The sequence below is a fragment of the Meriones unguiculatus genome, chromosome 9, assembly GCF_030254825.1.
Source record: "Meriones unguiculatus strain TT.TT164.6M chromosome 9, Bangor_MerUng_6.1, whole genome shotgun sequence".
NCBI lineage: Eukaryota > Metazoa > Chordata > Mammalia > Rodentia > Muridae > Meriones > Meriones unguiculatus.
In genome coordinates, this window is record NC_083357.1 from 64,716,247 (window position 1) to 64,743,123 (window position 26,877).

The 26,877-nt window shown below is 40.5% G+C and overlaps 1 protein-coding gene across 5 annotated transcripts in view; it reads right to left on the bottom strand.

Moving 5' to 3' along the window:
* Nucleotides 1–4,857: 4,857 nt before the first annotated feature.
* Nucleotides 4,858–26,877, bottom strand: part of Cdca2 (cell division cycle associated 2) — a 43,495-nt gene continuing 21,475 nt past the window's right edge. For all 5 annotated transcript variants that reach the window (XM_021635503.2, XM_021635504.2, XM_021635505.2 and 2 more), the window contains exons 12-15: nucleotides 25,350–25,435; nucleotides 22,170–22,304; nucleotides 8,643–8,814; nucleotides 4,858–6,528 (exon numbers count right to left, since the gene is read on the bottom strand). In XM_021635503.2, coding sequence (XP_021491178.1) covers nucleotides 5,432–6,528; nucleotides 8,643–8,814; nucleotides 22,170–22,304; nucleotides 25,350–25,435 — 1,490 coding nt within the window. In that variant the 3' untranslated portion in view covers nucleotides 4,858–5,431. The remainder of the gene's footprint in view (nucleotides 6,529–8,642; nucleotides 8,815–22,169; nucleotides 22,305–25,349; nucleotides 25,436–26,877) is intronic.

The following is a 26,877-nucleotide window of genomic DNA, read 5'->3' on the forward strand; positions in this document are numbered from 1 at the left end:
TCATCTTTTCACTTCAGGGGAATCATTAAAAAAAAAAAATTAGAGAATGTCCAATGTACTGGAATCATTTGAAGTTGTTAGGCCACAGCATGCTACGACCAGTCTATATGCAGCCAAATCAAGGCCATGCCATTTTCCAGTGAATTTAAGAGAAAATTCTGCTGTGTACATGTGCACAATTATTTCCTTGAATCTAATACCAACTTCACTAGATCCAAGTCTTCAAACCCAGAGTAAGATTTGCTGGGACCGAGGAGGCAGCTGGAGACTTTAAAAGGTGTTAAGGAGTTGAGATGTTATATTCAATTTGGCACTAGTCTTTCAAGTTTATGACCCACTAAGATGTACTCACTGGTTAAAACATAACGAGAAAAAAAAATACATAACAAAAGCCTACAGGCGATGAGGCCAGCCTGCACTTACAGCTTCCTCCCAGTAATAATGAAAGGGTATTTGTAAAGGACGTGCCTTTTGAAGACCTCCTCCTGAAGCAGAGCAACCCTGCCCTATGGAGACTGGCCTGGGAATTGCCTTCACAAGCCTGCCTTATACTGCATTACTCTGCCTTTTGGAGAAACAGAGCATCCAAAGTCTTAGAAACAGTGTTTGCATACAGTAGTTGCTGAATACATGACTGGTGAATGCTTAACTAACAGTCTTCCTATCCGGGATGACCTGGTGCAGGGAAATCTGCCTGTTACGAAACAATTCTCAGATCTTAAGGTTATTTTTTGAGCATGGAAAAGACAGCTTTTATACTATAAAACTGTAATACTTTATGAATGTAAATGATATAACTTTACCTTTAAAAAAAAAAAAGGAAAATCTAATCTTGAATTTTAATTTAGAAGACCATGTGCAAATAAAGCTAATTACTTGTAAACAACTATCAGGGGGTCAAGGCCACGATGCAAATGAACTGCGGTGAACTTTCACTGGGCTCAAGAACAGGCTTCCAGGGAAGCTGGCCTCCCACCCTTTCTCTGGATGCTTTTACTGCTGACTCATGGTCTCCAAAAGCTAGTGAGCTCTGGGTATGCTGATAGCCCTGGAGAGCTTTGATTAACCCTTTGCTTCAGCTGGCCTTTAGTCCATCCCCATTAGTAAACAGTGGTAAAATTCACAGCCAAAAGGAAAGAGCCTTCAAAATGTTGTGATGCTGGTACAGTAAACATGCAGAACAACAGAATGAGGCCCAGACTCATATGCTTTCAAAAAAGCTATCAACAGAATTCAATGAATAGATGAGTTTTTCAGCAAATGATGCTGGCTGATTTCCACTTAGAACAAACGAAAAGCCACTGAACCTCCTATGGCACACAAAAATTAACTCCAAATAGATGAAAAACTGAATCGAGAAATATAACCATGAAACTTCTAGAAAATCTTCATGCCCTTGAGCTTGGGCAATGTAGGTTATTTTTGGTTTTTTGTTTGTTTGTTTGTTTGTTTTGAGATAGATCAGAAATGCTTGGAACTCACTAAATGTCCTAGGCTGCCTCTAAACTCACAATAATCCTCTGGACTCTGCCTCCCCAGTGCTAAGATTATAGACATGAAACACCATGCCTTAGGACACAAAAGAACTATTAAAGAAAAAAGAGAGAAAAACAGAAAAACAAGGTAAGTTCAACTTCAACAAAATGAATGTTCAAACGAGAATACCAAGAAAAAAAAAGCCACAAACAGGAGAAAATATTTCTAAGAAAAAACTCAGTAAAGGACTTGTATCAAATATGCAAACAAACCTTCAATTCAGTAAAACCATGACATACTAACACTAAATATCCTGGGTAAGACACCCCAACAGACAAGGATGCAAGGGTGGCAAAGAGAGAAACTGCTCATCATCAGCCACTGGGAAATACGAATCGAGATCCTATCTGTAAGCAAGTATCCAGGATGAATGGAAGTTATGCAAGTTATGTACCTATAAAAAGAACCATCCGTGAACAGGATACAACTTTATCCACAACAAAACTCCAAATCCTATGACCTGAAGATCCAGAGCGAAATAATATCCAGCAACAAATAGCAACAACCATTTACAACATGTAAGCGGGATGAATCTCCAAAGTATTATGCTGTTTAAAAAATAGGCACAGAGTATCTATCTGTCTGTCTGTCTATCTATCTATCTGACATTCCATTTCTGTGACATTCTAGAGAAGGCAAGAAGTACAATAGAATTCAAATCATCAGCCTTGAAGAGCTGGGGCTGGGGCCTGCATTGATGGGACACCCTGCTGTCAGAGTGGTAAGCGACCACATATATTTTCCAAAATTCAAACAGCATGTCCTTTTTTGAAAAAGTCAACTCTTGCAAGTTGTTTTACTTCGATAGACTGCACTTTTAAAATCATGTTTTCAGTATGAAGCATGAATCAGGCATTACCAGTCACACTCTCCTTGCTATGCCAACTCAGAGCTGCACCCTTATCCTGACGCGCCAAGAGTAGACAAGACAGAAAGAATATGCACAGAATATCATTGTGGGATGAAAAAAAAAAAAAAAAAAAAAAAAAGGTCAAGATGCTAAAGATGCTAGCTGTATGTCAGAGGAACTTTTCAGAATTCACAGAAGAGAACCCAGCCACAGATATCCAGATATGCAATGCCACACAGTGCTGAAAGACTGAGGAACCCTAGGCTGTCTGCAGTATCCTGTGGAACAGAGGCTGCAGAATGGCATATAAATTGATCACACTGGAACACAACCACACTTGATTGGGCAAAGAAAGTCTGAATGAGGCATGGCAGCTGAGTTTCTCTACACAGAAAGCTGTTTATACTTCACTTAAGTGTGTTCTCTGCTTTCTCCACACACTCATCAATTTGTAATGCAAGTTTTGGTTTCTTTGTTTGTTACATAAATATGCTTTTGTTTTAATCCCAAGTGTGGGATTTTAATTGGGCTCTAGTTTGTCCACACCTGTTAATTGTCATGTGTGGGGCATAATCTTTGCCAGCTGGAAACGGCCTTCCACATGCCACATGAGGAGGGCCGTGATCTAAAGATTCTCGAGAGTATAAATATGAGGCCGAGAAGGAGACCATATGGCGTTCTGGAATGGTGTTCTGTGTTGGCGTGTGGCACAGAGCAGTTTGGAGAGACCAGAGACCTAGTCTCTGCAGCTTAGAGCAGACAGAAACGCTTTGGGGGGCAGCGTCGTGAAGGAGCCTTTTAGCTGGGTCTGCACTGATGGAGATTGGCATGGAGCCCTAACTGAACCCCTTGACTCTAAATAGCTGGGAGAAGTAAAGGGGTCTAGGCCCCTTCTACCCGCTAACCTTCCCTCTTTCCTACTTAAGGCTGGTGGGGAGTGGTTGATGGAAGAAAGGTAGAGGCCTAAATACCCTAAATAAAATAGAGTTTAAAAAAAAAAAAAAACACTACAGGTGGCTTTTTGCTACATCAATTCCTGATTTAAAAGAGAGAGAGAGAGGGTAAAAATATCAGGAAGTTCAAGCAACAGCAGGTACAAGCAGCCCTGGCCTTTCCTATGTTAGCACATGGAAAGAAAACTGCAGGAACCACACTGCCATCTTCTGGAAGAAATGAGAACCTGCAAGGACAGAAACCACAGAGACAATTGTAAACATCCAGGGTTAGTTACTTCTAGAAAAGATTAAGGCAGGGAAAAATGATTTTCAGTTTATCGTGAATGAAAAGAAATGGGGGAGAGGGTGGCGGCATCAAACATGATCAAACACAGAAGTTAGCTTTACACTAAGCATCTGATCGGGTGAAACATAGCTAAGGCAATGTGGTTTTCAACCTGTGGGTCGTGACCCTTCACGGTGGTCACTAAGACCACTGGAAAACACACGACTCACAGCAGTAGCAAAATTAATTATGAAGTAGCAACAAAAATGATTTTAGGGTTGGGGGGCAGTCACCACAACACAAAGAACTGTATTAAAGGGTGGCAGCGTTAGGAAGGCTGAGATCCACTGGTCTAAGGGATGTCTGTAACGAAACAGTTCAGAATGAACCTAATTCACAAGTTTACATCGACAGCCGACACTTTTGAGAACTCGGCGTGCAAACCGTTGCCCATCAGATGCAGCGGAGCATGCATCTGATGTCACATAGGAAGGGATGCAAATAGCAACCAATAGCCCTTTTGCCCCTCATCCTCAGCAAGGGCAAAACACTAAAACTTCTTAAAACCCAAGACCTTCTAACACGTTCCTAAGTTGGTGTGTTTGGGATGCCCACCCCCACCCCCTTTAAAGTCAGCCGACCTGAAATGTTTCCAAAGTTCATTCTTTATCTTTCTGGTGTGTTTAGTGGTACTGGCTTAGTGACCACATACATGGGAGAGAATACTCCATAAATGATCTACATGTCCAGATAAAAGGAAGTTTTGGACAACTCACCCTTGAGCAGAAGAAATTGGGGATCACTTTGCCTGTTAATGTAAAATACATCAGTCCTTCCCAGCGGGGACTCCAGACCTGGCGGTGCCAAGGCGGTAACAAATAGCTCCACCTCTGAGGGGGAAATGGGCTGCCCAGCAGGAGCTTTCTTCCCTGGTGGGTTATTTATAGGGAGCTCTATTTGTTAACATGTTTCTGCGATCAGGCTGAAGGACAGCTAGTGATTTAAAGGATTTCTGGGACCATTGTTTAATGGTAATGATTTATATACATTTGCAGATCGCAGATATATGGTGGTTTAGGTTTTTAAATTGTTGCCACCAAGACTAGGGGATTGCTGAGGCTTAGCTCAGAGGGAACAGGCGAGCAACAGTATGGCTATAAGGAAACTGCTGGAAATGCTCTTAAAAAAAAAAAATCAGTGACCTACCATGATTCACGTCGGTAAACAAACAAATTTTCTACACTTTTAAGTTTCTACTTTTCAAAAATAAATTTAATAGGAAACAATCAATTAAATTCCAAATTACATGTGACTGATTTGAACAATCTGGAAGAATGATTGCAGTTATTTCTAATTACAAATTCATTTATAACAATGGATCTATAGAGGTCCAGTCACTAAAGAAAATTTTCACTTAATTACCAAAGGAAAACTTTTATTTGAGACAGACAACCAAGCCATCAAAGCTGGTCTTCAATTTAACACAAAGAAAAGAAAAAGTCACTCTAAAGGATGTTTTCCAGAACAGTCTAAGCCTTCAGTGGTAAGTGGGTAAACTTATAAGAAATAAAAACACAGAAACACATTGTTAGGTCTGGAAATGAATGCTTTAACAAAAACTAAAACATACTAAGCATTTGGAAAAGACATGAAACTCACAACTCAAGTGATTTTTATTAGAAATGTACAATGCACTGAAGATGGATAGGGATGGAAGCAGCAGAAAGGAAGCTGGTGCCAGGTGGAACTGAGAGCCAGTGCCAGGTGGAACTGCCATTCTTGCCTTGGTTCTCCTGTGCCCAGCCCCCTCACAGTAGTTGAGAGCTACTGAGAGAGGGTCTTCTCGCATGGTGGTTTCGTGGTACTCTCAGTATCTGTGAGTGTAGACAAACAGAAGCTCTTCCTCCTTCTGCCCGGTAGTGTGGAAGAACCAATACCCTGGCTCTCACTGCCTGAGATGGATGGCAGGCCAGCTGGGTTTTGTCCTGAGGATTTAGTCTCTTCTCTGGAGGATGTGCTTTCAAATCCTCTGTCAAAGGTACAAATTGTCTTTCTCCTTTTGGTTTTCTGGGAAGTGGGAGGACTTGGAGTCAGCCATATGAGCCCTTCATTTCCTAAGTCTCTCTGCAGCCTTGTGCTCCGTCTCACTTTGGCTTTCCTGCTTGTCGTCTGAAAGCTTTGCTCTATGGTGTCAGACAGATCTTCAATGAGCTGGGAACTAATGTCTACAGAGTTTCCCCCGCCATTCGAAGACGCAGGGGTCCCATTTTGTTCTAGGCACAAACTCTGACCGTCCCAGTACATCGTGTGTCTTCTTGGTTTTCTTCCTCTACCACTCCTGACACTGCTGATTTCTGCACATTTTCTCCCTACTTTCTCACAGTGGCTTGTTGATTCTTTTATATTTTTGACTAGGATATCTTCTGAACAATTATTTTCCTTTTCTGAGTCAGCTGTGAAAGGGCTGCATCGCAGATTTCCCTTTGGAGCTAGGCATTCACTCTCTTTCTCACACTTCATATACATATTTTCTGAAACCGGAAGGACCTCACAAGGAATTTCTGCATTTTCACCAGCCTTTAAAATATCCTGGCACTGAGGGCTACCCAGAGGCTTTGGATTACTGGACACTATGCATCCTTGAGTCACAGAAGCACAAGGCACAAGGCTGCTTTCAGTCTTGGTCTCGATTTCTGGCTCCTTTGTGCTTTCTATTCTGGTGCTACCATCGTTGCCTAGGTCCCTGGTACTGGCCTTTGGTCCTCCCTCAGAAGCAGCAGTGAAAGGCTCAGACACTCGAGACTGATCAAAAGCTGAACCCAGCTCCGGTGAATCTCCCTTCTGTGGCAAAAGTCTCCTTCTTTTCATGGGAATTTCAAGAGAGATGAGTTCTTCCAGGTCGCCACTGAGGTTGAAGTCATCTATGGGCACAGAAACACACTTAAATTCAATTACAAAGAAACACCGCAATGCCTATTAAATAAGCAAACGTGCTCTGTGGCTTTTTAGCTTTCAGAACTTACACGACCTACAATCATCATACTGCTCTTGTTCTCCTCTGTCATTCTTTGTCCCTCTTACTGCCCCAGTCCATAGGTTAAGAAAACAAGATTTCAACACATGAATTAATAAAGCACACAACTTCAGACTAGGAAAACGAGACTGCTGTCTTAAACAGTTTCCTTTTCTCTAATGCGCTTCCCATATTCCAAGGTCCAATAGTGTGAGACATTTCCTATTTACCCGATAAAAAAAATGCATATCATACTTTTCAAATTCTTCTATTACTGTCTTCTTGCGACAAGGTAATAAAAATCAGAATTCTGGGGTACTTGAGACATGGCAGTGCATAGCTGGAGTGCAGAGCCGTCATCACGTCTTCTATGAATTCCCATAGAACATACTGTAGAAAAAGCTATGGCTACAATCTCAAAGTCCAGCCCCTGCCCCCCTTTCTGACTAAATAAACTGGTCCTCCAGGCAAGAAACATCACATACAGGTTTCTGTAAGTTTGTAATACTTCATAGGTAGGAAAACCACTAGTAAGGTTTGAGACTGACAAGGAATATGCCCCAGAGTAGTGGTTCTCAACCTTCCTAATGCTGTGACCCTTTAATAACAGTTCTCCATGGTGTGGTGATCCCAACCATAAAATATTTTTGTTGCTACTTCACAACTGCAATTTTGCTACTGTTATGAATCATAATACCAATATCTGTTTTCCGATAGTCTTAGGTAGTAACCTCTGTGAAAGAGTCGGTTGTGACTCACAGAGAACCACTGTTCTAGGGGAATTCAGTTTTATGATTCGAAATCAATGCTACTAGATTTACTCTCTCCTATTACCCAAGATAATGTTTTTAGTTGGTCATTCAAGTGAATATGAAAGGTGTTTTATTATAGATGAAAAACACTTTAGGTAGTCAAAGTATTTTCCTGCAATGAAGGTAGTAACATTTTAATAGATAAGCAGAACCAGGGCCAGATTAACCAAGAGGTAGAAATGGCAGACCTTTCATCCCAAGGCACTCCACATGAGGGCGGGAGGGAAAGAAAATGCACATGGAATGAGTTATTCTGAGTAGCTGCTAAATTCTTGGTCTGTCCTCCAGTTGAGATGGCTGTAGAAGCCACAGTCTATGGTGACATAAGGATCACTCGTCTTGAATTTAAAGAAAGCAGGCTAAGATTATGTGACATCGGACAGAGGTAGCTTTAACACGGGCATGCACAAAATCAACATGCTAAATGAAGGCACTTCTTAAAAAACAGTTTGAGCATGAAAACTCAGTTTAAAATTAGACGTTCTAGGGGCTGGAGAGATGGCTCACTGGTTGGGGACATCTGCTGTTCTCGCAGAGGATGTGGGTTTGGTCTCTAGCACCCATTCACAGCTTGCAGTCAACTGTATCCTCAGTCCTGGGGATCTGAGGCCTTCTTCTGGCCACCGCAGGCACCAGGCATGCACATGGCACACATACATATCTGCAGGCAAAACACTCATCCACATAAGATGAGTAAATCTTAGGATAAAATCGATTTGGTCTTTGCTTGTTAAAGTACTTTTCAAAGTAATCAAGCTCAATTTATAAACGTTTCTAGATTATAATCCTAAGGAAATGTTATGAGGCAAGTTTCTCTGTTTTTCTATTTCTGTTATTAACTCCTCAGCTGTATATATTAGGAAGTGATCACCTTATCCACTTTCCGTGACAAGTCACACAACCAAACATAATGCATTGTAATAAAGTGCTTTAAGGAGCAAAAAAATAGGTGAACAGACATAATCTCCCCTCCAATTACATGCACATTTTGTGTCTGGATTTTTTTCTTTTTTGATAAAAATGATGAGAGTTTCATCAGTTTCTGAAAGAGTCTAAGCCCCTCCCAGGTTACAGACTATAATTTCCTTTACTAGTAACAAATTCAGTCTTTTTAAAATAAAAATGAATGGGAAAATGGAAGAGAAAAAGAGTGAGGTGGTAACAAAGAGGGTGAAAGAGGGAATGAGCTGGAGGCCCGAGAGAGAAGCACCTGAACATGTCTTCTGCATGCAGTCACTCAGAGGAGTCATTTCAGAGACCTCAGGCAGCTCAGAAATAGGGCTCAGGAGCGGCTTCTTGGATGCAATCTCTCTTTGCCCATATAAGCTTTTCTCCACACCTTTCACCCCCTTTCTTCGCTTTTTCCTGTAACTTTTTGAAACCTGAAAAGATATGTATTAAGACATTGTAACTTGAGAATGAAGTAGTATCATGTTAGATCCAGGCCCTTTCATGCCTAAAATATCTCTGCTTATCATTTATTCAGTTAATTTTTTTAAAGTTTGTATTTTTTTTTAAACAGAAAAACTTAAAATCAGTTATTCCATTAAAAAAAAAAATCAAGCTCAAATGCCAGAAAGGTAACTCATATAAAGTCAGATAAAACATGAATCTAAACTCAATAAAGTACAGACTTCATGTTCACTGAGAATTTGCTAAAGTGGCAGACTAAATTGCTACAGCGTTAGATAAAGCTAATTAATGAGATTATTTGTAAGTAGGCTTGATAACCCAAGATTAATCTAGCCTGTAGAGGCTAAAGAGATGGCTCAGTGGTTAAGAGCCCTTGCTGCTCTTCTCAATTCCTGACTTCAATTCCCAGAACCCATGGTAGCCCACCACTGTGTAACTCTAGTCCCAGGGGGTCCAATGACACCAGGCACACATGTAGTCATACACACAGGCAGAATGTTTATATGTAAAGTAAAATTTTAAAAAAGGTTAATCTAGCATGAATTAGCTACTGAAGTGCTATGGGGAGGGCTGCTTTCTGTTCATAAACCGGGTTGAAAAGACCACAGGTGCTTAGAGAACATTGAAAGGAAACATAAATCTGGATGAACTTATGCAAACAATAAATGAATTAAACATGACTAAAATAAAGAGATCACACAGGTTTTCGTTATAGCTCAGTGGAAGAACACTTGCCTAGCATGCACAGGCTCTAGGTTTGAGCTCTAGTACTGTAAAAAAGACAACAATAAGGCAGCTGACTTATAAAAATGTGAATATCTGCAAAAACTTTAAAAAGTGTTTTAAAAACTTATGGAACGCAGGATTATATTTAATTCTGAATGCCCTACCAGCACTGAGAAATATACTCTTGTTTAAAAATGTTCCGTATGGAAAAAAAAAACTTAAGGGAAATTAAAACATACTGAAACTCAAGAAAGACTCTTACTAACAGAAGAAACAAAAGATACTCTCAGACCTTCAACATAAACCACGTTTGACAATTAATACTTCCAGAAAGTGAATCCATCGTAATACTTATGGAGGTAAAGCCAGCTGATAACATGAGCGCTGTGAGAATGAAAAGTAAACAGGATGTGGTCTTTAAGGATCCTGGCTTCAGAGCAAACAAGTCTCCACATGAGGACGCCATGACAGACTCCAGGCACACAGAGGAGAGAGCATGCTTCGGACAGGCATTCAAGACAAAATGCACAGAAAGCACAAGTGGAGCAAAAGAACCTGTATTTGCAGGTAACTCCACACAGACCACAGGTGGCGGCTGGCCTAGACAGGCCCAGGATGCACGCAGAAAGAGCAGCGAACCCAGGCCTTGTATAATATACAGTGAATCCCATAAAAGCAGTATTTCCTGCATGCTAAGGCAAACACACCTGTGAGCTTACGCTGAAGAAACAGCCTACGAGATTTAGGTGAAATCAATGGTATAAAGGAATGGATGGAATTCAGGAGCACAGAAGTGGTACAGAATGGAGTGCTCCTTGAGATATCTATAGATAACTTGTAAAAACAAAACCAAACACAACATTCCATGCAAAAATAATTTTAGAATGCTACAAGATAAATGTTCCCCTTGGCGATACACAGTATACATTTAACATAATTTGGTGAGAAGCTCTCAGCATAAATAATCTCTGTGCACATAAAGTGCTGGGTTAAATATTTTTTCCATTAAACTTTTTATGGAACATCTGTTGACGTTTCATGGACTAGATGAGGAAATGCTGGCTTGGTCAGTGGATATAGAAGCCAAGAGAAAAGAAATATTTTAAGGTGGGGTTCACAGATGTGCTGCAGAAGAGAAACATTTGGCCTCTGGGTTCAAAATCTATCTTTTAACTGCCAAGTAATGTCAACCCAATTGTCCTCCTCTGCAGAATGGAAGTCACGGCAGGGCACCCCACATAAAACTACAGTTAATTATCAGACAAAACCTGCAGGCACTCAAGCCAGTGAAAATCCCAGCATGAAGGAGGGGAAGTGGGCAAGTGCCAGGCCTAGCCAGGAAGCTTTCTGTGACTGTTGGAGGGCGTAGGGGGGGGGGGGGGGATCAGGTTTTTTTTCAAGGGACAGTGGGTTTGTGAACCACCGAGGCAGGCCTCATGCTCAGATGCACAACATAATCAGACTCTGTTTTAGTGGCTTCTTTTCTTCCTTTTTTCTGTTGTTGGCTTTTGTTGTGTTTTGTTTTTGTTTATTTGTTTGGTTTTTGAGACAGGGTTTCTCTGTGTAGCCTTGGCTTTCTGGACTCACTTTGTAGATCAGGCTGGCCTCACAGTGATCCACCTGCCTCTGCCTCCCAAAGTGCTGGGATTACAGGTGTGTGCCCAGCTCCTCTTACTTTTATTTATTTATTTTTTTGAGAGAAAATTTCTCAAAGAATAAATAATAAAAGGAGCTCAAAAATGTGAATTGGTTAGTACAGGGCTTGACCAATACCCACAGCTAGGTGCTGGCTATTCTAATTCTTCTGAACTTATTCCTGTTACTTTGAGAGAGGAAAAATACTATAAGGAAATTTTAAATTGTTAAATAAAAGTATCCATGGTTTACAATGTTTTGATAATATATACTCTATGGAATTGCTCCATCAAGCTAATTAGCCTATCCATGACCTAACGTATTTTTAAAATATGAATGTTAAAGAAAATGAACTGTGCTGACCTTACCTAAGATCTGCTAAGTGTGAACATGCTGGATAGCTGTATGTCAGCCTGACACAAGCTAAAGTCATCTGAGAGGAGGGAACTTCAGTTAAGAAAATGCCTCTTTAAGAGGCAACTCTGTAGGGCATTTTCTTAGTGATTTATGGGGTAAGGCCAAACCCCATTGTGGGTCTTGCCATCCCTGGGCTGTTAGTCCTGGGTTCTATAAGAAAGCAGGCTGAACAAGCTATGAGGTGCAAGCTAGTATGCAGCACCCCATGGCTTCTGCATCAGCACCTGCCTCCAGGTTCCAGGCCTGACTTCCTTCATCATTGAGCAGTGATACGGAAGTCTGAGTCAAATAAACCTTTTCCTTTCCAAGTTGCTTTTTGGTCTTGGTGATTTATCTCAATAGAAAACATAACTAAGACATGTAGGCCTTATTCAAAGACTAAAATTCTGTATTACGGTCATGAGCTAATATATCAACAAAATGATAAGATGTCTGTCCTAACAGTGCATCTAAGCAGTACTCTTACCAATAAGGAGATCTGATCAGGAGGCCTAAAAATGGTCCCAAACTGGAGTTATACTTGAGTTTAAAAACAAAAAACAAAAAACCCCTTCCTTATAGTATAGTTGTTCTAGACACTTGTAGCCCTAGGGGAAAGCCACGTGACCTGGAAATGGTAAGGTTGGTTCAGGTCCGGAGTGGATGGAAGACAACTGAAGGACCTTGCCCCTCCTCGTATTCCATTTCTTTCCAAATCAGGTATTTCTCACAAAGGGCAGAAGGTAAAAACAAATGTTTTTCTTTTTCTTCAGTCATGTAATAAAGACATCCTTAAAATACGTTAAGAGAAAAAAATAGTTTTGAAGTTATCTAAAAATAAGTCAGAGGAGGGGGCTGACGAGATGGCTTAACCCGTGATTAAGGGCACGGGTTGCTCTTGCAGAAGACCAGAATGTGATTCCCAGCTTTCACATGGCAGTTCACTACTGTAACTCTAGTTCCAGGGGCTTGCACTCCCTCTTCTCGGCTGAGGGCACAAGTCACACAAGTGGTACACACATAGATGAATCCGTACACATTAAAGACAAAACAAAACATGTGTTGTCATATGCTTATAGTCCCACCACAAAAAAAGGCTGAGGCAGGAGGACTGCTGGAGTTCGGGAGTCCAATGCTGGCCCAGGCAACATGAAATATTGTCTCAAAAACAGACAAAAAACCCAAATAACCCCTTAAGATTAAATACAGTCCTGGCACATGTCAACCTATAAAGCTTTATGTTGAAGAGAAAACAAAAAAACTCTGCTCTGACATGGACATGGTTACAATGTTGCAATTTAGTTCTTGTACTCATCCCCCATTCAAAACACACTGCTGCTATATTTTTAACTTTAAATACCTCATAATAGAGAATCTTATACTGAATCGCATATCCTTACCAAACAACTTCAGCTATTATAAACGTACAAATTAGGTTTCATTTATAATCTCCTTCCCTTAGATTTTTAAAAAAAGATTTATTCATTTATCTATTTTTTTTTACAGTATTCTGCCTGCATATGTGCCTGCGTGCCAGAAGAGGGCACCAGATCGCTCATAGATGGTTATGAGTCACCATGTGGGTGCTGGCAACTGAACTCAGGACGTTCGGAAGAACAGCCAGTACTCTTAACCTCTGAGCCATCTCTCCAATCCCTTCCCTTAGATTTTAAGGCATATCCTAAATATTGGATCATTTCACTTGAAAGAAATCTGCCATGTATCCAGATTTAATATGGTTTGTTAATAATTATAAATAAAATGCAATAAAAGTATTAATATATATGTAACCCAGAAAAACAGAATTATGCTGAGTTAAAAGTCAGTCTCCAAAACCATAATGTATGCCTTTTATTTATACAATCTTAAATAGATAGAGCTACAAAAAGACAATACAAGAGAAAGAAGTGTCAATAAGATGCTCACACACTGGCTGTGCTTTTTTATTAGTTTTGCCAAGAGTCCTCATTAGGGAAAACTGAACAAAAAGGTCCTTGGGATCCTTCCTTATTTCTTACGATAGCATGTTTCTAAAATTAATCTCAAAAGTTAAGTATCCACAACTCAGCAGTTTCCTGTCTCCTTAATTTTAACTTTTCTAGCTGGTGAGCACACCCTTACAGTTGCTCAATTCAGGTCCCAATCAAGTTTCAAATACACCTACTTGGTTGATAATGCTCTAAGTTTCCCCTCTGGAGTTTTATTTTGGGGGTGATGGTGGAGGGAGCCTTAAAAAAAGAGTAATTCTCCTAGCTGAAGTCTGGCTTTAGACAGCTGTAGTGATGGTGTCTACAGTCACAAGAAGCCCTAAGTCTGGTTAGACTAAGTTTAGGCAAACATTAACAGGCACAATCTGTGTAACTGACAAATTTAAACTGCATATGTTATGGTGTACAATGTGATATTTTGATAAATCAAGCTAACAGATCTGTCACACACTTTCTTTGTTGAGAACACTTAAGCTGTGATCAGGAATACCCAAGTGCTTTCTTTACCATGGAAACCTTGTGTGGTTTACTTCAGAAGACATTCCTTCTTCCTTTCATATGGGGCCTCAGTATAGGTGGTGGCAATCTTCCTGCCTCAGCCCAAGTGCCGGGAATACAAGGATGTGCCACTATGCCTGGTAAATTATACCCTTTAACAAGTGTCCAGTCTGCACTAACCTACAGTCTTCACCAATCACCATTTGACTCACTACTTTAGAGTCTGACCTTACAAAAAAAAAGTCCTGTCAGATGCTGTGATTGTTTTTCTGTGTCTGGCTAATTTCAAGTAGCACAACCTCCCACAGGCTCAAAGCACGCTGCTGCAAACAGCAGTACTTCATGTTCATGACCAGACATTATCGCACAGTGTCTACATAATTTTCTTTCCCACCTGTCCTTCCATGTACACTTAGGTTGACAACATGTTGGCTATTATGAATAACATAAACATGAAAGTACAGTCATCCCCTTGATAAGCTGACTTCATTTCTCAGTACCCAGACGTGTTGGTCATACATGTTTTTCACAATGGCTACCTTTCTTTAGATTCTCAACATCACTCTACAACACTCGGCCCAACAGGTGTGAGGTGGTAGCTCATCATTTTGAGGCCCCTCTCCCTGACAAGTAGTACTGCTGGGCACCATTTCATGTATCTGTTGGCTATTTGTATATACTCTTGTGAGAAGTATTACCCAGGTCCTTTGCCCATTTTTAAAGTTGGGCTTATTTCTTGCTTTTGGGTTCCTTAAATAGTTTTATCATATGTAGTTCCTGCTCTACAATGCCTCATACTTTGCTGTTCTACCAACTTATTTAATAATTTTAGCAGCTCAGGCTTTATGCTCCATTTTTATTATCAATGGAAAGGGCTAGAAAATCCTTTAAAACAAAAAATATCAATGAACTCATACTGATACTTCCACTTCAAATTTAGTTTGTTTTTTTCCAAGACAAAGTTTCTGTGTAGCCCTAGCTGTCCTGGAACTTGTTCTACAGACCAGGCTCCCTTGAACTCAGAGATCCTCCTGCCTGGCCTTGAACTCAGAAATCTGCCTGCCTCTGCCTTTAGAGTAAAAGGGTGTGCTGGTGCCACCACCAGCACCAGGCTCCAAATTTAGTCTTAAATAGCTTTGATCTACAATCTTTTGTCTCATAGTAAAGTTTTACTTCTTAGTGACAATGAAAATTATTTGTTTTAAATTACATTCTTCTATCAATGAGTATCTCAGTTTCTTTGCAATTATTGTTAGTCCTTAAATATATAGTAACATATTCACATGTCCAGCTTTAAAAGCTTTTTAAGGAGGTTAAGCTACAAAGTTGATATAGCAAAACTGCTTCATTTTAATCTCAATTTTTAAAGAAGTGTCTTGATTTGTAGTCATATATAAAATGTGCACAGTTCCAAAGTCAAAGGTAAAAGAATAGCATGCACTTTCCTATTCTAGTTACCAGTCCCTATAGGATAATGAGCTTACATTCGTTTCTTTTAAATTATAGTGTGTTTGTTTGTATGTGTGTGTGGCATGTATGTGGAGGCTAGCAGACAACTTCAAGGGGACTGATTTTGCCATCCACCAGGTAGATCAAACTCAGGTACCAGGGCATGATGACAAATGCCTTCATCCAGATAACCTGTTTTTGACTTTTTTAAAAAGAATTAAATCACATATGTACATGTTTGCATAAATATATACATGCTCTTGTTTTCTTAGAGAACTGTTAGACTCAATCAATCAAAGTCATCACAGGCTCAGTGGTATAGTGGTTTGAACAGGTGTGGCCCCCACAGACTCATGTGTGTGAATGCTTGGCCTACAGGGAGTAGCACTATTAGGAGGTGTGGTTTTGTTAAGAGAAGGTATGGCTTACTGGGGAAAGTGTATCACCATAGAGGTGTGCTTTGAGTCTCAGATGCTTAAGCCCAGGCCCCGTATGTAACACACAGTTTTCCTGCTTCCTGTGGATCCAGATGCAGAACTCTCAGCTCTTTCTCCAGCAACACATCAAACTGCATATGCCATGCTTCCTGCCATGATGATGAACTAAACCTCTGAAACTGCAATCCAGTCCTAATTAAATATTGTTCTGTATAAGACATATCCTGGTCGTGGTATCTTTTCACAGTAATAGAAACACTAAGACAGTAGGCTAACTTTATTTTCACCATTGTGAATGCTTGAAGTTCAAGATTAAAGTGCTAGCTGGTTTATCCTGCAGATGAACTCCTCCTGTGTCCTCACATTTTTTTCCTTTGTGTGTAAACAGCATGGTGTTATATCCAAATTTTTACTTCTCATAAATACAACAGATTTGATTAAAACTCAGCCCCAATGACTTTATTTTAATTTAATCTCCTCTATAAAGACGGTTTCAAGTGCTACTTGAAAATATGACAATGAGAAAGAAGCAATTTCTTCTTATACACAGTTTATAGCTTTTTTTTTTTTTTTTTGCTAAGTATGTGAGTGAGTATATTCTGGCATCACTCCATAGCAGCATATGGAAGTTTTCTTCACCATTTTCTACAACTCTGTAAGAATACTTACTCTGTGGACAGTCTACTTTATCAATCAAGTCTTTTACCAAATGACATTTTATTTCTGCCTTACACTGATATAAATGACTTTGGACACATACCTTTTTGTATTTTTGTCATTGAATCTTTGAAACATTCCTAGAACCAGGAATGCTAAGTCAAAGGGTAAATGAATATTAAATTCAGCCAGATCCTCCCAAATTCACCTCTGCATAGATCTGCCTCGCCCAGAGAAATTTGAGTGGACCTTTTTGTCCCATTAGCAATGTATGTCACCAACTTCTAAATCTCTGCTGACTCCTGCCACAGGGGGACCTTTCTTATTATGATGATCAAATGGTCCCTCTAAATGTAATCTGAGCATCTTTGCACATCCAGGGACCATTTTAATTCCTGAGAAATTTGCTGCCACTTGGACTGTCTCTTTTTAAGCACAGCCCACTCTTCTTAATATCTATGTTCTTTAGTTTCACACTGACATGTCTGTGTCCTGCCTTTCTAATGTACCAGGCTTGGTGGATTGAATGAGATGTCCCCTATAAGTCTCAGATTTTGAATACCCGGTACCCTGTTGACAGTTGTTTAGGGAGGATTAGGAGAAGTATGTCAAAGCATATTGGTGGGGCAGGATTTTGAAGTTAAAACGATACATCCTTTAAAGTTAGCGCTCTCTCTCTCTCTGCTTCCTGCTTGTATAGGGAGATGAGAGCTCTTGGCCTCTGCTCCAACAGCTTGCAACCATGCCTTTAGTTCACCATCTATCTTAAATTCTAACCCTCTGAAACCTAGGACCAACTAAACATTTTCATAAGTTACCCTGGTCATGGTCTTTTATCATAGCAATCAAAAATTAACTAAAAAAGCAGGTACTCCTCACCTCCTTCAGCTTGGAAAGCCCTTTCTTCAATTTTGAGAAATGTTTTCTCCAGTCTGACTACTGTTTCCTAGCACACATGTACACCTATATATGTATGTGTGGGGAATGAGTGTGGTAAAAACAGATTTGATCTTTTTCTTTAAAGATAAGCAAACAGTGAATTAATATAACACTAAACAACTTCAGATTGACTTTTCTTCAACCAATGATGTTGAGTGAATAATTAAACAAGCACAAAAGCATAGTTAAGTATTTCCCACCACCCACCACCTAGCACTGCATATACAAATGGCCAGGTCTCCACAGCTACAAAGCTTTTTTTCCTTATTACTTTTCTGCTGCTGCTCATTTAAAGAGCCAAATCAGAGAAGAGAACAGACTCGCATTAAGCCATCTGAGATGTACTATGATGGGCTTGAGATGTGGCTTTCGGTCATGTTGATGAGAGACAGCACCATGGACACCTGTATCAGAAGATGCCACTGTATCCAACTCTGGTCTCAGGATTATCAATTTATGGCAGAAGCCATAAATTCTTTTTTATACCTCCCTTAGTGATTCTTTGCTGCTTTTCTTCAGATCTGATCTTTTACTTTTTTTTTTTTTTTTCTTCTTCTTTGATGGCTACTTTTTAAATTAACAATATGATGGCACAGTCATTGTGCTAGAATATCCTTCAACAGGGCTCAAATGTGAACAAAATGAAAAGGGAACATGACTTGAGTGAAGAAAGACAGAGCGAGAAGTCATGGTAATCCAGGTGTCTGTGGGGAATACTGCCTGTAGGCCCCTCCTCCAGCCTTACCTTCCCTTCCCTCTTCTCCCACTCTGCCTCTCCCCTAGTCCACTGATAGGGGAGGTCCTTCTCACCTATTATCTGACCCTATCAGGTCTCATCAGGACTGGCTGCATCCTTTCTCTGTTGCCTGGTATGGCTGGAATTTTAGAAGTGTCATTGATTAAGAAAAGGTCAAGGACTTGAGCACCACTTCCATCTTCAGGTCCAATACTTCCTGCTCTCAATGCTGGTACATTTTTGTTCCACTCAACCTGGTAACACATGCCAGGTCCCTTACTGGAACTACATTAAGGTTTTTTCGGGGTGGTTGCCACTGAATTTACCAGTGATCTGCAGGCCAATCATAATGAGCTTCTTCTGCTTCAGTGCCCTTCAGTGCTCAGGAACCAGCTAGATGCAACCGCATAGAGGCAAGCCCTTAAGAGGCCTAGAGCCCACAAAACCAGGATTTGTCATTGCTGATGTCACTGGATGTGGTGGTTTGTATGAAAATGGCTCCCATAGGCTCAGAAGGAATGGCACTACTTGAAAAGATTAGGCCCTGTTAGATGAAGCATGTCACTGGGGATGGGCTTTGAGGTATCATAAGCTCAAGCCAGGCCCAGTGTCTAGCTCTTCCTGCTGCCTGCTGATCCAGATGTAGAACTTTCAGCTGCTCTGAAGTACCATGTCTACCTTCATGCTGCCATGCTTCTTGCCATGATAATGAATAAAGCACTGAAAGTGTAAGCCAGCCTCAATCAAATGCTTTCTTTTGTAAGAGTTGTCTTACTCATGGTATTTCTTCACAGCAATAGAACAGTGATTAAGATGAAGCCCATGCTCTTGACCATGAGAAAATAGTGCTTTTTCTGTATTTGGGAACCTGCCTGCTGGGAGCATCCAGGTGCATCAAGACTAAGATGCAACATTTCCCTGAGATGAAATCTTCCCATGCAATACTAGTGGCTCTTCTAAATCTAGGAGAATGTCAGCACTTAGCCAGCAGACTCAATTTCTGCCCTGGTGTGGGTGACATACAGTGAGCATTGTGGCCACTTGTGGAAATCAATGGCTCAGAAGGGCCATGGGAAGTCAGATTAACACTCAGAACCACATGCAACCTCCTAAATTTCCATTTTTACATTTTTTTTCTGTTCCTTTTTATAGAATCCCTTTCCTAATTTCTCAAATCTAACAAAATATATGTGTGTATTATAGTTCAAAACCGACTTCTCTGAGGTCAGGTTTTTGTTTTGTTTTTAACTTATTAATATTACAGTAACAATGATCTGATTCTTAATTAAGAACAGAATAGATTGATGATATCAGTTTCCTGTGTGCTCCAGCTCAGTCTCCTTGCTGTATGGAAATTTTCCTTGGGAACTTCATATGTGGTCAGGTGGGGTGGGGCAGGGCAGGGCTGGGCAGTACAAGAGTGTTAGTTGTTAGGCTCTGTTAGGACAAGGATCGGCTGTCAAGATTGTGGGAATTTACAAATGCCAGAACGGGGCTTTAACCTACATGGCAACATCTGGTCTGAACATCAGGGTGGGAAAGGAGAGAGCATGCCAACTGGTGCAGACTGTTCCATATATAAGTCTTCAATTAATCTTTTTTTTTCAGTACTACTTCTCACGCTTCTCAGCCATTGTACCTGCCAATTCTGGGCCAGAGTCTCTTGGGATTCCCACAAGCAGGCTGGTTCCCAGATCCCTCTAGTTCCCTTCCTAGCACATTCTGAACTGTAAATCTTTCCACCTCTTATATCCGTCAACATGTTCCCATCTGCCTTGTCTTCTAGAAATTCATTGAAGGCTGTCATCTGTTGCTTAACACCCCTTTCTCATTGCTATTCTACCTCTATTGCTTATATTACATCAATACATTAATTAAGTAGGGTCCTGGAAGGGATTAGGGCAATCCAATGTTGAGTCCTTCCTAAATTTTCTTGCCACTGATTTGCTAGGAATATATGTGCATTTATAATTAAGCTTCTTAAAGCTATAGATTAAAAAAAAAATCAGTTTCTTTTGCAACAAGTGGTATGTTTACCCTTGAATGAACACAAACACACGTTTAAAGCAAGATAATTGTTCATCATTTCCCTAAGCCCAAATAAGAAAATAAATCAGGAAAACTTGCAGTTTCTTTTGAATTTGAGGACTTGGTGGTATCTATGGAAATTAACAATGAAAAGTAGTCCTTTATGTTTCATGAAATAAGAAGTATGTTCCTGGAATGTTTTATGTGGGTTTCCTGAGAGGTGAAACTGACTAATTTTGGAAATGTTGACGTCAAAGGACTTTAGAAGATGTGTCCAATAGGCAGTTAAGAAGACTTGGTTTTAAAACTTGGTCATTATGCATAGAGAGGATATAGAACCCCTGCTCAGATACAGACCATAGGCAGCTCAGTCTCCATGTGGGTTCCCTAGTAAGGGGAGCAAGGGCTGTCTCTGACATGGATTCAGTGGCCGGCTTTTTGACCACTTCCCCCTGGGTGGGGGCGTGGGGAGCCATACCAGGCAACAGAGAAAGAGGATGCAGACAGTCCTGATGAGACCTGATAGGGTCAGATAATAGGTGAGAAGGACCTCCCCTATCAGTGGACTAGGGGAGGGGCATAGTGGGAGAAGAGGGAGGGAAGAAGGTAAGGCTGGAAGGAGGGGCTTACAGGCAGTATACAAAGTGAATAAATTGTAATAAATAGTAATAAATAATAAATCAATAAAAAATAAATACAATTCGGTCATTAATAACAATGTTGCATATGAAGTCACCAGAGAGCAAATGATTTACAAAGGCAAAGAGTAGAATTCTAGAGACTGCACATGCTGAGAATAGGTGGTTAATTGTATGCTAAGCACACAATGGCAACACCTGCTAAACTGGCTTCCAATCTTTTCTTTAGACAGAGATGTGACTCTGTAGCTAGAAGTCCAAGTAGCAGTTGGTTCACTCATCCCTCTGTGAGGAAAGTACAGGCCAAGTGCAGCATTCATGGCCAATTACAAAGAGAGTTCAAAGATGCAGGGGTTGAAGGCACCCTATGTGTCAGGGCTGTACCATCATGCCGGCAGTGTAGTGTCACATTTTGGAGCAGATCAGAGTGCAGGAGGTATATGGACTACCTCACAGAAGTTTAGGCCTGCAGACGTTTATTTGTAACAGCCATTTTATCACTGTCAGAAATAACAAGCAAAGTCTGATGAATGTGTGCTTAACAAACAAGTGTGGCCTGACCTGACCTAGGAGAAGTGTTAAAGCAACCAGAGTACAAAAAAATAAATTGTTAGCATTGAATATTTGTCAGTTAACCAAGCCTAGAACCCATGCCTGAAAGAGGAGACCTACAGCTAAAGATGGCGCCATCCCGAGTTCTGGACAATGGCTTTCACAGTGACAAAACAAGAAAGTTAAGTGGTGAAGGAACCCATGTAGCTTTCTTCTCAGAATCATAAGCATTAACAAAAAGATACACACATCCATGATGAATAAAAGAGCTGGGCTTGATACTTAAATTTCCAACACCGGAAGATGGAGGCAGGAAGATGGTGAATCCGAGGCCAACGTGGGCTACCTAGTAAAACATGGGGAAAAAGAAGGGAGGGGAGGGAGAGAAAAGAAAAGGAAAAAGGTAGAATACTTAAAGATGAGAAGCAGCTTCACGTGTCTATTGTTTACTGTGTTCGGTACACATAAGGATGAAGCAGATGCAGATAAACGAATTGTTTCCCTCAGGTAATCAGCAGAGCTACTTCTATGTCTCCCTAAGCACACAATGAACACATTCATATACCACTGTTCCCATGCTTCCCTTACCGTACCCTGAAGAAATGTAGCACACCATATATATTAAATTGTGAAAAGCATTCTTGCCTGTTTCTTTTTAGGAAGTGCTTTGCTTGTACACTTTTTTTCTTGAGGTTTCCTCCTTCTCATGTTCTTCTCTTTACAGGGCTCAGCTCCTGTAGCAGATGAATTGCAAACATCCTCTTCTGCAGAATTCATCAACTGTTATGAGGAAAATCAAAGTGAGGACACATAAAGCATGGGCAGCCACCTTTCACTGCCTGGCCCAGGTTTCATTTCAGCCTTTCCTACTATGACAGATCCTTCCTGGCCCCTACCTTCCACGCTTGGTATTAAAAGCCAAACAAGGTGCCTAATCTATCAGGGAGACCCACCTCCTACCTATTTTCCATCTTTCTTTAGAGGTACATTAACCCAAATTAAAAAAGGAAATTGCTAATTATTACCATTCTTCAACTTATCAAGCCTACATTCAGAAGAATATATTAAAAAGAAAAAAAAAAAAACTTGATTTAAGAACTAGTGGCTTACCAGGCCATAGTAGAGGACAATGCAGCCACTTTTGATGTGAACTGACAGACTAAGTTCAGAAAGGAGAGGAGAACCTCCCCTATTAGTGGACTTGGGGAGTGGCATGCAAGTAGAGGGAGGAGGAAGGGTGGGATTGGGAGGGGAGGAGGGAGGGGCTTATGGGGGGATGCAGAATGAATAAAGTGTAATTGATGAAAAATTTTAAAAAAAAGGGAAAAAAATAATTTAAGAACCTTAAATGACTTTCAAAAGTGGAGGAAAACATGGAGTTAGTCAATTGGCATGGAGCACGTCTCGCCCCTGGGGGCAATGGTCTCCTGAACCTACTCAGACCTCTGACACCACCACTGCTAGTTCTAGAACTGATGCAGGATGTTCCAATGAGGGGGTTAAGGCTTCTCATAATATTTCCTATAAGCCCACACCTGTTTGTCTATATCCCCCATTTTTATTCATTATTAGCCAGATAGAGCCAAATAATTGTGGTAATGATACTTGCTTTTTTGCCCAATGCTGGAATGCTAGTAAATTTAGGTATGCCCTGGTTACTCGCATGCCTCACTGGGTGCCTGTGCCCGTTGATGCCCTTCACGCTATGACTCTCTTCAGACAGAAAAGGGATTTTGGAACTACAGCCACCATTGTTACTACCATCTCATTGGCGGCTGTTGGAGCTACCACCGGGGCATTAGCCATGAGTCATACTGGGCAGATTGCTCAGACCCTGAATAATCATTTAGCCAATGTAGCTCATGCCTTAGTTGTACATAAAGGAATTAATGCTCAACTAAAAGGAGGCTTGATGGTGTTCAATCAGAGGATTGACCTCGTGCAGGAGCAAATTGATACCCTATGGCAAATCGCTCAACTTGGCTGTCAATGAAAATATGCTGGACTTTGAGTCACTAGCATATAACATGAGAATTTTTCCTGTGCTGCAAATCTGTCTAAACAATTGTCGAGCTATATTTTAGGTAATTGGACTGGAGAATTCGATACTACGATGGAGCAGTTGAGAGTGGCCATTGTCACAGTAAATTCTACCAGAGTGGACGCAGGACTAGCCACAGGATTATCATCATGGATTGCTGTAGCCATGAATCATCTGAAGGAATGGGCGGGCATGGGAGCGTTAGCAGGCCTTCTGGTGTTGGTCTCCTTGGTTTGCCTGTGGTATATATGCAAGATTAGAGTCTCACAACAGTGTGATGCAGCCATGATCATTCAGGCCTTTACAGCCATTGAAGCAGGACATTCTCCCCAAGCATGGATACCATAAAAAGCTAAAATGTTAAGCTCAGGATGTGAGGCTAAGCACTGCACTCAGGGTCAGCCGCTTTCGACCCAGAGAAGAGCATGTCTGATTGCATGCCGGTTGATGCCCCAGGTCCCGCCTCTGAGAAAAAGGCATCGGACGGGTCTGATGCTCTTTGGGTGGATGACACCTAAATGAACATCGGTACAAAGTCCCAATTTATTTCTAATATCAGAGATCAGACCTCTACTCTTGCCTGATGCGTCTAAAACAAAAAGGGGGAACTGTAGAGAGCTGCGGAATGCTATGCCTTAAAGATGGAGCTGGTTTCCGCCTTCCACCTTCCCGATGGTGAGTGCTCTCTGTCATGAACAATTCCACATTTGGCTAAGGCTGAGGATCTGGCTTGCTTCCATGTATGTGGACCTATCTGCATTGCCCACGTGGCACGCCTGGGTTGGCTACCCAGAGGCTATTTAAGCTGTGGGCTGGCTTTCCCCAGGGTCCGAGAATTGTTCAAGGTTCCTGAATAAACTGCATTGAAAAAAACAAAAAACAAAAAAAAAAAAACAAAAAAAAACAAAAAATGCCCAGATAAATCTGAATTTCAAAGTAGTATTGAAATACTTTCATAAATATGTCTCAAATATTGATTGATGCTTATAAATAACAATTACTCATTATTAACCCATAATTAAAATTTACCTAAACAGCAAAAAAAAAAAGAACTAATGGCTTAAAAATTCATGAAGTGTTTACTTAACTGCTGTTACCTTGTAATAAGCCTTGAACTGTAAATTACGCTAGAATACAGGATTTTCATCCAATCAGACAGGTAAACACCCAAAAATAGCATAAGTATGTTGATATAAAAAGTTATAAACAAAAATCCAATCACATGTAACTTAATGAACAAAACAAATGGAAGTGATACTTATATAACATCAGTTCAATGCCACTGTAGAAAACTCTCTTAAAATATGGTTTAAGAAAGCACATACTAGCTGGGCTGTGATGGCGCGTGCCTTTTTTAATCCTAGCACTCAGGAGGCATAGACAGGTGGATAGCTCTGTGAATTATTGGCTAGCCTGATCTACACTGTTCCAGACAGCCCAGGCTACACAGAGAAACCCTGTCTTGTAAAAACAAACAAACAAACAAACAAAAAAATGAAGGCAGGTACTTTGTTACTTTTGGGCTCTTAATTATATGCCTATCTTTTCCACATTTACATAGTCATACGGATCCCAAAATAACAAGTAGCTTGCCTTCCATAGTAATACAATTCCGAAGGGAAGCTTTTATTTTAGTAGATTTTTTCTGGTAGGATTAAGCTTAAACCAGCAAGACACAACTCAGGTTACATACAAGTATGACAAAGTACTAATTCCTAACAGCATTCATTAAATCAGGATTTTCTCCACTGCCATGACCATGAAGATTTAATGCAAATATTTACCTTTATTCTGAGAGAAGTCCGTTTGGGTCTACCAACACTACAGGTTATTTCCTCATGGTTATTTAAAGAACTGCAAGCGTCAGTGCCTAACATCAAGAAACAAGAAAGATTAGGCTCCTAGCACACAACTAATACAAATCAAATGGTTACAGAACTGCATAGTGTTTTTTAAGTCACTGGTGCTTTTAAGTATATTTAGACACAAATACCTAACAATGGCAATGAATCTTAAGATCCAGAACAATGTTTGGAGGACTTCACAACAGTGACTATAACAGGATGGTGCAGTAAGAGGATAAGCAGTAAGGAAACACTTAACTGTACCATAGATACGTCTGATGTTTTGTTTTATTTTTTTTAAGATTTATTTATTATGTATACAATGTTCTCCCTGCATGTATACCTGCTCGCCAAAGGAAGGCACCAGATCTTATTGTAGATGGTTGTGAGCCACCATGTAGTTGCTGGGAACTGAACTCAGGACCTCTGGAATAGCAATCAGTACTCCCAACCTCTCTCCAGCCCAATGTCTGATATTTTTCAATGGCACAAATAAAAGACAGTGTAATATGTTCAGAACTTAGAACAAGACAGACCACTGTAATGCAATAGTTTACAGCTTCAGAGTCTATGCTCACAAACACATGCTGCACCAATAGGAAGTCGCCAAAGGATCTCAGGGGGAAGCACACGAACAGGGGTTCATAATCCAAGTACTCATACCATGGCGTTGTCAGCCAAGACTGGTCAGAATGATCAGGAAAAAAATCTTTGTCTTATCATCATCGTAAAAAACATACATGGAAAGTATATGCACTGAAAACACCATGCTAATGGCAGGTAAAACTTGTAGCCATTTAGGAGTGGTCCATACAATCCAAATTATGTCAGTTTTGCAAATATAGATAGAACTCTATTATTGATCCTTATCAGGCTAAAAGATCAACAGCACTGTGTATATCAACCTGACGCAAAGAAAAAAAATCAACTGAAGTTAAATGTGGGTGATTATGAAGTATGAGACTTGCAATAGAAAGAAGTGGTAATTTCCCACACACGGTATTTGGTTTCCTTACAATCAGGAACATATTGTTGTAGCACTTATAAAAATGTAAGAATTAAGAGATCAAGTTTTATGTGCGCAAAACAAGAATTAAGGGGCCAGGGAGGTAGCTCAGCTGTAAAGTGCTCAGTTGAGCATGTGGAGCTGAGCTTGATCCCCAGAACCCACATAAAACAGGCAGGTATTGGTAGTGGAGAAATGCTCAGCAATTAAGAAGACCCAAGTTCAGTTCCCAGCATCCACACTGGAGGGCTTGGAACGGCCTGCCCAGGGGGTCTGCCATCCTCTGACCCCTGCAGATACAGCATGCATGTGGTATACATACATAAACATAGGCACAGATATAGAGAGAATAAGTAAATCTAAAGTAAAAAATAAAAAAAATATAAGAGTCAGTGCTGGGAGGCAGAGATAAGCAGATTCCTAGAGTTTGCCAGACAACCATCTTAGCCTAATGAGTAAGCT